Source organism: Pezoporus wallicus, unplaced genomic scaffold, assembly GCF_028554395.1.
Source record: "Pezoporus wallicus isolate ANWC-B61680 ecotype Strahan unplaced genomic scaffold, APGP_CSIRO_Pwel_v1 contig_2545, whole genome shotgun sequence".
In the NCBI taxonomy this organism is placed as follows: domain Eukaryota; kingdom Metazoa; phylum Chordata; class Aves; order Psittaciformes; family Psittacidae; genus Pezoporus; species Pezoporus wallicus.
In genome coordinates, this window is record NW_026640157.1 from 41,555 (window position 1) to 57,145 (window position 15,591).

The 15,591-nt window shown below is 46.2% G+C and overlaps 1 protein-coding gene across 1 annotated transcript in view; it reads left to right on the forward strand.

The window, feature by feature from the left end:
* Positions 1-11,923: 11,923 nt before the first annotated feature.
* LOC130603762 (ubiquitin-associated protein 2-like) overlaps positions 11,924-15,591 on the forward strand; it is a 150,599-nt gene continuing 146,931 nt past the window's right edge. Inside the window, exon 1 of the mRNA XM_057417774.1 lies at positions 11,924-12,043. Coding sequence (XP_057273757.1) covers positions 12,007-12,043 — 37 coding nt within the window. The 5' untranslated portion in view covers positions 11,924-12,006. The remainder of the gene's footprint in view (positions 12,044-15,591) is intronic.

Sequence of the window (15,591 nt, forward strand, 5' to 3'; positions counted from 1 at the left end):
AAAGTGGAAATAAAAAAGGGGGGCCTGCCCAATTAGAATAAAACAGTATCCCTTAAAATCAGAAGATCAAAGGGAATCAAAAAATCATTGATAAATTTTAAAATATAGATTATTAATTGAATGAGAATTGGAATATAATACTCGTATCTGAACAGTAAAGAAATATGATGGGAAAAGTTGCAGATTGGTTCACGATCTCAGGGCAATCAGCAAAATTGCAGAGGATATTTGTCCAGTAGTAGCTAATTCGTATGACTTATTGACTAAACTGAATAATAATCAGAAATGGTTTGCCATCCTGGATTTAAAGGACACTTTCTTTTGCTTACCATAGGCCAAAGAAAGCCAAAATTATTTGCTTTCGAATGGGAAAATCCTGACACAGGAAGAAAAAATCAATTAACTTGGACAATATTACCTAAAGGGTTTAAAACAGGCCAGCAATTTTTGGAAATCAGTTAGCACTGCAACTAGAATCATGAAAACCACCTACTCAGATGGGGACTCTGTTACAATATGTGGATGACCTACTACTTGCCACAGAAACAAAGTAAGAATGTATCCAGTGGACAGTGGAATTATTAAATTTTCTGGGACTGAATGGCTATCAGGTATCAAAACAAAAGGCCCAAATAATACAAACCAGAGTTTCCTACCTAGGATATGAAATAACAGGAGGACAGAGAGAACTTGGAGCTGCTAGAAAAGAAGACACCTGTCAGACTCCATGACCATCGACCATCAAGGAACTCAGGACATTCCAGGGAATGACAGGATGGTGCAGACTTAGGATCCATGATTATGGTGTTCTGGTAAGACCACTATATGAACTGTTGAAAAGAAACACTCCCTCTTTAGAATGGACTGATTCAGCAGAGGGGGCTTTTAGGACCCCTTCAGATACTGGAAGGCTGCTATGAGGTCTCCACACAGCCTTCTCTTCTCCAGGCTGAACAGCCCCAACTTCCTCAGCCTGTCTTCATACGGGAGGTGCTCCAGTCCCCTGATCATCCTCGTGGCCCTCCTCTGGACTTGTTCCAACAGTTCCATGTCCTTTTTATGTTGAGGACACCAGAACTGCACACAATACTCCAGGTGAGGTCTCACAAGAGCAGAGTAAAGGGGCAGGATCACCTCCTTCGACCTGCTGGTCATGCTCCTTTTGATGCAGCCCAGGATACGGTTGGCTTTCTGGGCTGCAAGCGCACACTGCCGGCCCATGTTCATATTCTCATCGACCAACACCCCCAAGTCCTTCTCCACAGGGCTGCTCTGAATCTCTTCTCTGCCCAACCTGTAGCTGTGCCTGGGATTGCTCTGACCCAGGTGTAGGACCTTGCACTTGGCATGGTTAAACTTCATGAGGTTGGCATCAGCCCACCTCACAAGCGTGTTGAGGTCCCTCTGGATGGCATTCCTTCCCTCCAGCCTATCAAAGGAACCACACAGCTTGGTGTCATCGGCAAACATGATGAGGGCGCACTCAATCTCACTGTCCATGTCAGCAACAAAGATGTTAAACAAGACCGGTCCCAACACCAATCCCTGAGGGACACCATTTGTTAATGGTCTCCAGCAGGACATTGAGCCATTGACCACAACTCTTTGTGTGCAGCCATCAGGCCAGTTCTTTATCCACCGAGTGGTCCATCCATCAAACTGATGTCTCTCCAATTTAGAGACAAGGATGTCATGTGGGACAGTGTCGAACGCTTTACACAAGTCCAGGTAGATGACGTCAACTGCTATACGCCTGTCCATCAGTTCTGTAGCCCCATCATAGAAGGCCACCAAATTAGTCAGGCAGGATTTCCCCTTAGTGAAGCCATGCTGGCTGTCACCAAGCACCTTGTTGTTTTTCATGTGCCTTAGCATGCCTTCCAGGAGAATCTGCTCCAAGATTTTGCCAGGCACAGAGGTAAGACTGACTGGTCTGTAATTCCCTGGGTCAACCACTTTCCCATTCTTGAAAATGGGGGGTATATTCCCCTTTTTCCAGTCATTGGGAACTTCACCTGACTGCCATGATTTCTCAAATATGATGGCCAGCAGCTTCGCAACTTCATTCGCCAGCTCCTTCAGGACCCGCAGATGGATTTAATCAGGACCCATGGACTTGTGCGCATTCAGATTTTTAATATGGTCTCGAACCAGTTCCTCTCCTACAGTGGGCGCAAGGTCTTCATTCTCACAGTCCCTGCATCTGACTTCCAAGCCTTGGATGGTTTGGTCAGAGCCTTTGGCAGTGAAGACCGAGGCAAAGAAGTCATTCAGAACCTCAGCCTTCTCCAAATCCTGTGTAGCCAGTTCTCCTGAAAGCTTCCTGAGGGGGCCTACGTTCTCCCTAGTCTGTTTTTTATTTGCTATGTACTTGTAGAATCCCTTCCTGTTATCTTTAATACCCCTAGCCAAGTTTAATTCTAACTGGGCCTTAGCTTTCCTAACCTGGTCCCTAGCTTCCCAGACAACATCCCTGTATTCTTCCCAGGCCACCTGTCCTTGCTTCCACTTATTATAAGCCTCTTTTTTCATTTGAATTTTCCTCTGGAGCTCCTTATCCATCCATGGAAGTCTCCTGGCCCTCCTGCTGCACTTCCTTCTAGTTGGGATGCAACACTCCTGAGGTTGTAGCAGGTGATCCTTGAATATCAACCAGCAGTCTTGGGCCCCTCTGCCTTCTAGGGCTATATCCCATGGAACCTTCCTAAGCAGTTTCCTGAAGAGGCCAAAGTCTGCTCTCTTGAAGTCCATGGCAGTGAGCTTGCTGCACGCTCTTCTCACTGTCCTGAGGATCTCAAACTCGACCATGTCATGATTGCTGCATCCAAGGCTGCCCTGGAGAGTCACATTTCCAACGAGCCTTTCCCTGTTGGTGAGCATGAGGTCAAGCATGGCACCTTTCCTTGTCAGCTCCTCTATTACCTGCAGAAGGAAGTTGTCTTCTACACAATCGAGGAACCTCCTGGATTGCTTGTGCCGGGCCGTACCGTCCTTCCAACAGATGTCAGGGTGGTTGAAGTCACCCATGAGAACAAGGCCCTGTGAGCGTGAGACTTTTCCTATCTGTCTATAGAGTGCTCCATCTGCAGGTTCTCCTTGATCAGGTGGTCTGTAACAGATCCCCACAGTAATGTCTCCCATAGCTATATTCCCTTTAACACTGACCCACAAACTGTCTGTGGACTGCTCACCTGTCCCCAGACAGAGTTCCATACTCTTCAGCCTATCCCTAACATAAAGGGCAACTCCCCCTCCCCGCCTGCCAGGCCTGTCCTTCCTAAAGAGCATGTAACCTTCCATTCCAACACTCCAGTCATAGGAGCCATCCCACCATGTTTCTGCGATGCCCATTATATCATACCCCCGTAGACATGCACACATCTCTAATTCCTCTTGTTTGTTCCCCATGCTATGGGCATTTGTATAGAGGCATGTGAGCCGAGCTCCAACTGAAGCCAGCTCATTGAGTAGAGCAGCTGGGATATCTCTACATTGCTCCAAGCATTTATTATAGGTTCTGGCAACTGACTGGGTGTGTTGGAATGGAATGATGCTCCCCTCCCCCAACACATCTAGTTTAAAGCCTTCTTGACCAGTCTGGCAAGCCTCCTACCAAAACTGCTCTTTCCCTTCTTTATCATCAGACCAGCTCCACCAGCCCCCACTAGACCTGGCCTACAAGCTTGGGTCCTGTGCTCAAGACACCCAACCCCCTGACTATGACACCACCCTTTTAACCATTTATTAACCTGGCCAATCCTCCTAGCTTTTTTTATGTCCTCCCCTGTATCCTGGAGAATTGATGAAAAGACCATCTGAGCTCCAGAGCCCCTAACCACCTCCCCCAGGGCTCTGTAGTCCTTCTTTATGTTCCCCAGGCTACTACTATCTATATCCCTAGCACCCACATGTATCACCAGGAGTGGGTAATAGTCCGTGAGACTTACTAGAGCAGGCAGCCTCTCTGCCACATCCCTGATCCATGCCCCTGGTAGGCAACACACCTCCCTTGAGATGGGCTCTGGCCGGCAGACGAGTGCTTCTGTCCCTTTCAGTGTAGGGTCCCCTACTACTACGACCCGCTACCTTTGCCTAGCAGCACCAGTAGAGATCTTTACCAGGGCATCAGCCGGCTGTTTCTGGCTCAAGTGCGTTTCTTCATTAGCCCCCTGCAGGACAGCAAAGCTGTTCTGCGTGGGGACAGGGGATTTAGGGGGAAGCCCCTTGCTTTTGGTTGTCCTTTTCCTCCATTTTTTTTGTTTTTTTTTTTTGTCACTAATTCCCAGCTTCCCAGGTTAACAGACTCCTTCTTTCCTTCATGAGCTAGAGGTGAAGCTTGAGGCCCCTGCACAGTTTGGGCCAGGAGCAAGCATTCCTGCTTACTCTCAGCTTCCCCAACATCTTTGTCAGCTGACTTCTGAACACACAAGGGAAACAGATTAAACATGCTACAGAAATTCTACAATTACTGGAAGCTGTTCAGCTACCTGAAGATGTAGCTGTTATGTACTCTAAAGGACATCAACAAGGTGACTCTGATCAGGAAAATGGAAATAATTTGGCTGATTTTGAAGCCAAACGAGCTGCTGAACAATCTCAAATCATGCCCTTAATCCCTGATGGCAAAGTAACAATTGAAAAATCTAAACCTAGGTATTCAAAAGAGGATAGGAAATTTATTGAAGATCTAAAAGAACAGGAAAATAAAGAGGGTGGGGTTCAGATACATGATGGGCGAACTGTAATCCCCTATAACCAGGTCTGGAAGTTAGTTCAGGAGGAACATAATAAAACTCATCGGGGTAGCAACTCTTTGTATAAATACTTAAAAAAACAAATTGTAGGAAGGAATCTATACACCACAGTTCAATTAGTGACAAAACAATGTCAGCTATGTCTTAAGAATAATCCTAAAACTGAAAATAGAAATCAAATCGGGAGAATTGGGAGTGGAAGTTATCCGGGACAGCAGTGGCAAACAGATTTTTCTGAATTACCAAGAAAAGGGGGTTATCGATATTTGTTGGTGTTAATGGATACTTTTTCAGGCTGGCCAGAAGCATTCCCTTGTAGGATAAATAATGCAAAACAAGTGATTAAAACAGTATTTAATGACATAATACCTCATTTTGGAGTACCAGGGGCAATTTCTTCCGACCGAGGTTCAGAGTTTAGTGGAAAATTGTTACAAGTGTCGTGGTTTAAACCCAGTCAGGTAACTTGTTCACTCACTCCCAATGAGTGGTGCCGAGCTGACAACAATCAAGGGCTACCCCCCCCCACCGGGGCTCTCCCCTTCCCCGCTCCCAGAGGAAGGGGGAGGAGGATCAAAAGAGTGCAACTCCTACGGGTTGAGACAAGAACAGTCCAGCAACCAATGTACAACACAAATCACCACCGCTACTATCAACGACAACAATGATAAGGGAAAATAACAAGGGAAGAGAATACGATACCACCGGCCAAGAAACGAGTCCCACCCGGAAGCCCGTGTCCTTCCGGGTAACTCCCAGTTACCCCCCACCCCGGGCATGACGCGCTGTGGTATGGAATACCTCCCTGGCTAGCCCGGGTCAGGTGCCCCATCTCTGCTTCCTCACGTCTTCCCCTCCTCCCTGGCAGAGCATGAGCCTCACAAAGTCCTTGGTCAGGGTAAACATCACTTAGCAACAACCAAAAACATCGGCTTCACCAACACTGTTCCCAGGCTGGAAGTCAAAACACAGCACTGCACCAGCTAACACAAAGGAAAAACATGACTGCTACTGCTGAACCCAGGACAAAGAAATTAGCAAAAAATTGGAAATTGATTGGCAACTATATGTTCCATATGGGCCTCAGGCCAGTGGGCAAGTAGAAAAGATGAACCATCTGATCAAACAACAGATTAGTAAAATATGTCAGGAAATGAATTTCTATTGGTACCAAGGTTTACCACTGGCTCTATTAAGAATTTGACCTAAACCTCGGTCAAAAGAAGAGATTAGCCCTTTTGAAATTTTACATGGAAGACCATATCAGTCCCAGTTTAAAGGAGAAAGTCTTCAGGAAGTGGGAGAAGGCTATCTCTGACAGTTTCTGATCAATCTGGGAAAACAATTGGAGGAGATAAATGAGAGAATAATAGGGACAAGAGCAAGAGGTTTGGATTATCCAATTCACCCTTTCAGATCTGGAGACTGGGTTTATGTTAAGAATTTTTCAGGAGATCCTCTACAGAAGTGGAACGGACCGTACCAGATATTACTGACCACCTTTACAGCAGTGAAGATAAAGGAACAACCTGCTTGGATACATTATTCAAGAATAAAGAAAGCACCAGAGCCAGAGAAGACATGGCGGATCGAACCTTCAGGACCCTTACACATGAAATTGCATCGGTCATAATTTGGACTCATATGATAACTGGTGCACAAACTTGGGACCAGAATTTATACCTGAAATTAGTGCAGAATGTTGCTAAGGTTTTAATCGTAGTGACTGTTGGGTGTGTGCACAGTTGCCTAAATCAGGAGAAATCCTGGATCTCCCATTAATTGGAGTTCCAGTTCCTAACATTGTCTCATGGACAAATTTGTGGGTGAACACTAGCAATCTACGTCTGAGGGAAAGATTAAAATTTGGAATAGTTAATCCTAATCCAGGTAATAAATATTATACCCGAGCACAAAGATGTATTACACCAGGAACCAGGGTTGGAGATCATGCTTCTTTAAATGCCACAGATGTAGGTCACCATTCAAATTGCAATCATACTATTAATATAGATGGTATCGTAGTTCAGTGGTGGCCCGTTCCTAAAAGGAAAGGATGGTATTGGCTATGTGGAGAAAATGCTTATAAGACTCTACCCCCCAACTGGAAGGGGGCATGCACTTTAGGTGCTGTAATACCCAATTTTACTATTATCAACAGGTATCCTTCCGGGACCTGGATTAGAAGTTTTGCTAAACAAATTAAGCAAGGGTTTAACCCTATTATTGAATGGCACACCACATTTCATAGTTTTGTAAGAGGGCTAATTCCATCTTTGGGAGTAAGTGAATTAGAGAAGGCAATCGTAAATATCTCAGCAACCATAGAGGAAATGGAAAGTAAAAACATTGATATAATCCAGGCAGAACAACAAGAGATAACTAGCCTATTTAAGGTGATATTACAAAACCAAATGGCTCTAGACATGTTACTGGCATCACAAAGAGGGGTTTGTTCCATAATCAATGAAAGTTGTTGTTCCTATATAGACCAAAGTGACAGAATTGAAACAGATCCTGAGGAAATTTGGAAACAAACTAAGATATTTCATGAAATGGCCATGGATGACACCTCCTGGGGTTTTGAAGAAATACGGAAAAAGTTGACTTCATAGTTACTTAATCTCTCCTGGTTGAGGCAACTGGTTGCAGGAATATTGATGTTAATTGTTTTAATATTGATTACTTGTAGTATGATACAATGTTCCCTCTGGTGTTGTAAATGGTCTATGATAAATTATGAAGACTGGAAGAGAAATGAAATCAAGCATCAAGTAGAAATGGGAAATGATTTCAAAAATACTTTAGACAGCAATGGTAGCATATAAAGTGTTGCAAAAGAATTTGCAAAAGGACGGAGAAGGGGGGATTTGAGACAAGGGGGAGAACAAAACTACAATATGGAATATATAAACCTTTAGAATCAGTTTTAAGTAATTTTAAGTTTGATGGCTTTGTAACAGTAGCAATGGAAAACTATTGAGGTGCATGATACACAGAAAAAAAAGTAGAGTACATCTCGAGAACATACTGAGAATTCTTGTACAAGATAAATCGTTATAGTTGACATAGTTTTAAGAAAAACAGTCTAGAAGAACAGGACACAGGGATAAGGAGTATCTGGGAATGGCAGGTGTCCAGGATGGGCTACAGTTAAACCAACTGATAAGTAGGAGGACAGGAGGATTATTATGTCTCTGGTGCTAACGAACCAATATAAGCATCTACTGTGCGTGCTTCAAAGGCTGCCAGAAGTGATGAAGATTGTTGGAAGAAATAAACGACCCTCAGAGACCACCACCGCAATTCTGTATGCATGCGGAGAACTTTCTGGAAAATGATGTAATCCATATGTAGCCTCATGAATATGTATGTATGCCCAGGGACTATATAAAGACTGCTTGTGTAGCAATACGGGGACACACATTAGGAGGAGCTATCCCCCATGTCTCCCGGCACTGCAATAAAGAATACCTGCTTGCCAGCTTGAAAACTTTGTTGGCAAGTTTGTTCCTGGAGATTTCTCCAAATCACGTCTCAGTTTTGTGTCATCTGTGAACTTGCTGAGGCAACACTGCCCCACTTTCCAAGTCATTAATGAAGGTATTCAACAGCACTGGTGGCAGGACCAAACCCTAGAGTACACCACTAGTTACTGGTCTCCAGCTTGACTTTGTGCCACTGATCACAACCTCTTGAACCCAGCAGTTCAGCCAGTTTTCAATCCACCTCACTGTCCATATACTTAGTCTGTTGTATTGTGTTTGTGTGGCAAAGTTTTGGTTAGTGGGGGTGCTACAGGGGTGGCTTCTGTGAGAAGCTGATAGAAGCTTCCCACATGTCTGATAGACCCAATGCTAGCCAGCTCCAAGATGCTGCTGGCCAAGGCTGAGCCACTCAGCAACAGTGGTAGTGCCACTCCCAAATATTACTGGCAACCACCAGAATGGTGGTTTCTAGCTTGTGGTACATGGACCGCAAACTATTTAAGAAATCTGCAGTAGGTGACTGAGAAAAGCAGTCCTGAAGCAATCCTTTAACATACAGTCTGGTGGGTTTTGCACCTGCGCTGGATTATTCTTTAGTAGTTGGATAATTGAAATGGTTGCAAATCCTTGTAACGGCAGAGGAAGTCCTGACACAGGCAATAGGTAGAATTTGCCTGTCAGGCCTGGTCAGACCTTCGCTGCGTTTAATGTGGGATTTCCTCTCCAAACTTGACATACTGAACATCTGGAGTGAGGGTCTGTGTCCCCAAGCCTCCATCAGTATATTCCTTTAGTTCTCCTCTGGAAGCTCTGGCAGTGAAATATGCCATTTCCTCATTTATTATTTACACCATGTACAGCAGTGAGTCTATGGTGCTTTTGTCCTGGTATCCTTGTTTAAATTTCCCCTATTCCAAATGCTCCTGGGCTGCATTCTGTGTGATATTTGGAGACACTGTAGCTGGCACCACACCATCTGACTCTAGCATCCCAAGAGCCCTTAGCCTTTGTTGTTGCATGCATCAAATATCCATCTTGATTAGCAAAGGATGGCCAAATATGATGAAAGAATGTTAATACTGATTAAATCTGCACAGATTATGGATCCGCAGGCATGTGAAGTTTGTGAAACTTTGTTTAGACCTATAACTAATTCCCTCCTCCCAATAGTAATAAACCAAAATATCAACAGCTGCCTCAAGAAAATCAACACTACCTATGCACTGTTTGGTCTGATTTTCAATTTAGCTCTAAAGGACCCTCTATTTTATTGGAAAAGGATGGGAATAGGGAGGTGTTACTGCTTCCAAGCAGTAGGAACTGTCATAGCTCCTGCTCATCCATGTAATAAATATCAAGGTCAGTCCAGGACACAGGTTAGTTATATAGGTCTACTCTGTCTAAGCAGAGAAGGCAGAAACACAAACACATTAGTTCTCAGATATTGCTTAGAGTAAAATGAGATTTCATGCCCTCTCTACTTATGTGGAGAGTATGAAGTCAAGGGACAAAGGATGAGCAAATAGAAGTAAAGGAAATAAGACCACAAAAAAGATCAAAAAATATGGGATGTATCATTGGAGGCACAAGAATCTGCTATCTATCTGGTGGCCCCATCACCATTCACCAACCCTAGATGTTCAGTAGCATGCCAAGCAGGGACCAATTCCATATAGGCTAAGAAAGCCATGCCTTAAAATGCCAGGCCTTACAAAGAAGGGATGCTAGGAAAGTACAATGCTACATTTGGGTGTCCTGGGTTCAGCAGTAGCAGTCATTTTTCTCAGTCTTAGTAGTTGGTGCAGTTCTGTATTTTTGACTGTCACCCTGGGAACAACGCTGATAACACTGATGTTTTTGGTTGTTGCTAACTAATGTTTACTCTGATCAAGGACTTTCTGAGTCTCATGATCTGCCAGTTAGGAGGGGAAGCCAGGAGGAAGCAGAAACAGGACACCTGACCCAAAATAGCCAAAGAGGTATTCCATACTACAGCACGTCATGCCCAGTATATAAACTGGGGGCAGTTACCCGGAAGGGCTAGATTGCTGCTCCGGTCGAGCTGGGTATCAGTTGTTGGGTGGTGAGTGGTTGTATTCTCTTCCCTTGTTATTTCCCTTATCATTATTATCATTGGTGGTAGCAGTAGTGGTTTTGTGTTATACCTTAGTTACTGGACTGTTGTTATGTCAACCCATGGGAGTTACATTCTTTCTCTTCTCCCCATCCCTCAGGGAGCAGGGGGAGGAAGGAGGGGGGGGGAGTGAGTGAGCAGCTGCATGGTTCTAGGTTGCCGGCTGGGCTTAAACCACGACATTGGGGCAACCAGAGGTGCTGTACAGAATGGGAAAAATGCACAGCAAGAAAAAGCCTAAAAAGTTCTGTTGTTTGTTTTATTTTTTTTTCTGGCTCACAGCCTGGAACTACTCTTCTTCGGGAGTCAAGCAACATTCCTTTCTCAACATCTGTCTTGTCACTGTTCAGTTTAGATTGCCAGAAACTGCACCAAATGCTCTGACATACTTTTTCTGTGGCATCCCCTTACTGTTCTCCCTTAGTCCCTAGCAAACGCTCCTTGCCTTTTTCCTCCTGTGGTGCAGCTCTCCTTTGTCCAGGTATTCCTCCCCTTCAAGGGGGTGCCTCCCTGTGTCCAGCCTGGCAAAAGATGCAACCACAGAATTGGTTCCAATTTCCTGACCACTCAGGCCACTGGTCTCAGCAACTGCAGAGAGAATATGTAGAGCCTCTAGTCGCACAGATTGCTTGGAATATCAAAGAGGTCTGGGATGAAGTCTCCAAGAGAACCCTAGAAAACCCAGAACCCATGTCAGCTCAACTTGAATATTATCTGGGACTGAGACACCAAATATAATGAACATAATTTGGCAACCAGAACAGGCTTTAACCTGTGGCATAAACCACTCCTGCCAAAACCCTGTAGGGCAGAAAATAAAAGCCACCTTAAAATAAGAAAATGTAAAAAACCTCCCAAAACCCCAGAGCTCTTGGTTCAAACCGCTTCTTCAGTCAGCAATAAAGGAACTGAGCCATGATTCTGAACATTCACCCTGTTGCTAAACACATTCAGCCAGGTCCCAAGTCATGCCAGGGGCTGCTGGGCCTCTGTCTCCCCACGACTTGACAGAACCCTAAGGCCCTGCCTGCTCGGGCTCCACCAGCGCGTCAACCCTCCAGAGTGACCCCAAGACCGGCTGCGTCGCTCCCCCAAGACCTCCTGCGGAACAGCTGGCGGCAACGAAGCAGCACTGCCACTTCCTGAGAGCGAGGGGGCCCTTCGGTCCTTAATAGAAACACTCCCCGCACTATCTCCCCTCACCGGGGTCATGGACAGAACCAACCATCCGCTTCCAGGACGCGCGCATTAGAAAAAGAGGGGGTGCGCGAAGCCCTGTCACGTGAGAATGAAAGGACCACTTTCCTCCACCCTGCTCACGTAGTGCTGAAATAAGGGGAAGGGTAGATGGATATGCACGCGTTAATCATGCATGAGAAACTAAGCACGCGGAAGAGGCGGGGAAGGAAGCTGGTAAGCGATCACGTTATGTAACGTCACGTGACGGGAAGCGGCTTCATGCGTGTGTGGAGGGGGGGATCGAGATTGGTGGGTGCGCAGGTGTGTGGTGGTTACGTGATGGTGGTGGTTTCTTCTTCTGTTTTTCCTTTTCCTTCTGCTGTTTTGTGAGCACATTGGGTAGGTACTGCGCAGGGGGGGTTGAGGATTGTTGCTGCCGTAGGTAGTGGGCATGGGCGACAATAACAACTTGGTCTCGCGCGTTCAGGGTAAGCCTGGCGCCTATTTCGCCTATTCCCGCCTACTGATTTGGGGATGGTCGTTGTTTTCTCAGTGGTCTGAGTCCCTGTCCTGGTGGGAGGTTTTTTTCGGTGGTGGGTGTCTGCCAGCGCTGCCCCTTCCCGGATGTGAGGGGGGTGGTAGCGGCGGCGTGAGGGGAGGTGGCTCTGTCCTGTTTTTCTTGGCGGCCATCTAGGGGAAGCTTCGTCCTGTTCTAAATTGCTGTCCAATCTCTTTCTCCTCCCCCTTCTAGGGGCGCAGGTAGGGGCTGCTGAGTAGACCGCGGTTGCTGGCAGCTCATGCCCTGCCCCAGCCTTGGCTCGTGTGGCTAGAGGTAGCTGAGCTGACACCCAGTGGGTGCTGGGAGAAGTGGGTTGGCTTTCTGCCCTATTATTTTCTGGGGTCCTGCACTCCAGCCTCTTTGTTTCTCATTTTGTTAGAAATGGAGGTTTATCCCCTGATGGGTTTGGGGACTTGGGGGTGTGAAGAAGTCAGGGTGCAGCTGTACCCCTCAGAGGATAAGTGGGTCTGGTTGGAGGGGTGTGTGCCTTTGGGCCCCTTCCTAATCTTGAGTGAGGCCAATGAAGGGCTAGCACAACAGGAAGGGAGCAAGTGGCTGAATAACTATTGTTTTGTGCCTTGTGTAGGGCTTTACTTCTGTGTTGTTGTCCTGGGTTCAGCAGTAGCAGTCATTTTTCTCCTTAGTAGCTAGTTCAGGGATGTGTTTTTGACTTTAGTCTGGGAGCAGTGCTGATAGCATGCCAATGTGTTTGGCTGTTGCTAAGTAATGTTTACTCTGATCAAGGACTTTTCAGTCTCATTCTCTGCCAGTGAGGAGGGGCACGGGAAGCTGGAAGGAAACAGGAGCAGGACTCCTGACCCAAACTAACCAAAGGAGTATTCCATACCACAGCATGTCATGCCCAGTATATAAACTGGGGGCAGTTACCCATAAGGCACGGATCACTGCTCAGGTCAGACTGGGTATCAGTTGGTAGGTGGTGAGCAATTGTATTCTCTCCTCTTGTTGTTTCCCTTATTTTTATTATTGGTGGTGGTAGTAGTAGTAGTTTTGTATTATACCTTGATTACTGGACTGTTCTTGTCTCAACCCGTGGGAGTTGTATTCTTTCGATTCTCCTCCCCATCCCTGGGGGGGGGGGGGGAGGAGGAGGCGGGGTGAGTGAGTGAGCAGCTGTGCGGTTCTGAGTTGCTGGCTGAGCTTAAACTATGACAGTTGCCTTTCCGATCTTTTCCCTGGTGCTTCCTCCCCAGTGGGGTAAGGCAGCTGTGTTACAGTCACTGCTACAAAAGTCAGTGATAGTAACATCAGGAAGAAATGGTTAGTGACCTCTTGCTCCACTTAGAAGTATACAAGTTTATGGGGCTGGATGGGTTCCACCCAAGACTGCTGAAGGAGCTGGCACAGGGCTTGCTAAGCCACTCTCTATCATTTATTAGCAGTCCTGGTCTAGTGGGCAGGTCCCAGAGGATTGGAGGTTGGCTAATGGTGACACCTCCCTACAAAAAGGGCAGGAAGGAAGACACCAGATACTACAGGCCTGTCAGCCTGATTTCAGTGTCAGTGAAGGTCATGGAGCAGATCATCCTGAGTGAGATCACAGAGCAAATGAGAGAAAATGGAGGGATCGGGCCCCGTCAGCGTGGGTTCGTGAAGGGCAGGTCCTGCTTGACCAACCTGATCTCATACGATAAGGTGACCTGCCTAGTTGGTATGGGAAAGGCTGTGGACATTGTGCATTTGGACATTAGTAAAGCATTTGATGCTGTCTCCCACATAGTTCTGGAGAAACTGTCTGCTTATGGCCTGGATAGGAGGATTCTTTGCTGGGTTGGAAACTACCTGGATGGCTGAACCCAGAGAGTGGTGGTAAATGGCATCGCATCTAGTGGGGGACTGGTCACTAGTGGTGTCCTTTAAGGCTTGGTATTAGGGCCAGTGTTGTTTAACATCTTCATTGATGATCTAGATGAGGGGATTAAGTACGCCCTCTGTAAATTTGCAGATGACACCAAGTTGGGTGGGGCTGTTGATCTGCTGAAGGATAGGAAGGCTCTGCAGAGGGATCTGGGCAGGCTGGATCGATGGGCATGAGGTTCAGTAAGGCAAAGTGCTGGCTCCTATATTTGGGCCACAACCACCTCATGCAACACTACAAGCTTGGGGAAAAGTGGCTGGAAAGCTGCTTGGAGGGAAAGGACCTGGGGGTGCTGATTGATAGCTGGCTGAACATGAGCCAGCAGTGTGCCCAGGCAGCCAAGAATGCCAACAGCATCCTGGCTTGTATCAGAAATAGTGTGGCCAGCAGGGCCAGGGAAGTGATCATCCCCCTGTACTTGGCATTTCTGAGGCTGCATCTTGAATATTGTGCTCAGTTCTGGGCCCCTCGCTACAAGAGAGACATTAAAGAGCAGGTCTCAGAGAAGGGCAACAAAGCTGGTGAAGGGTCTGGAGAATAAGCCTTATGAGGATTGGCTGAGGGAAATGGGGTTGATTAGTCTGGAGAAGTGAGGGCTCTGGGGGGGGGACGGGGTCGACACACACGACATGACACATTATTGCTCTCTACAACTACCTGAAAGGAGGTTGTAGTGAGGTGGGGGTTGGTCTTGTCTTCCAAGTAACAAGTGTGATAGGACAAGAGGTAATGGCCTCAAGCTGTGCCAGGGGAGGTTTAGACTGGATATTAGGAAGAACTTCACTGAGAGGGTGATCAAGTATTGGAACAGGCTGCCCAGGGAAGTAGTGGAATCACTGTCCCTCAAAGTGTTCAAAAACTGTACATGAGGCCCTTAGTGACATGGTTTAGTGGTGTCCTTGGCAGTGCTGGGGAAATGGTTGGACTTAATGATCTTAAAGGTCTTTTACAACTTAGTTGATTCTATGATCTCAGTAGCAGCAGTAGGTTACTTGAAGTGATGGTGACAAATCGTAGAATCATAGATGAACTGTTATCTTTGTTAACCTTCTCTACCTAGTCTTTCCTCACCCATGATTATGTGTTCTTGCTGTGAATTGGAAGGCAGGGCAGGGTTTTGCTTTTGGGCTGGCTTATGTTGCATTTAAAATAATAGCTCTTCTGCATTTGCTGTTGCTGCTGAAGAAAGCTACAGCAGGAAAGTGAACTGGTAGAAACCCTTCTGTAAGAAAATGGATGTAGGAAGGGACCTGGTGCACCTTTGAGCCTGATGGCAAGGATCTGAATTCTGCTATGTGAAATAGTTAAAATCTGTGCTGAAATGTCTGCAGTGATGTTGAATGCTACCTGGGAGTTGCTCGGGGTGAACCTAGTTTGAAGCTTCTCTCTTGTAGGTGTGTTAACATCAGGAGCATAGACATGCAGAACCCTTTTGGTTATGTTCAAAAGACCAGAGTTTTGTGGAACAGAAACTTTGGGTTTGGTGTGAAGCTATGTGTAAGGGGAAGCTCACAAGGACAACTCTCTTCATCTCTAGCTATCTCTAGCTACCAAGCAGTAATCAGTTCATAGTCATTTCAATTAGAGTAAATGCTGAA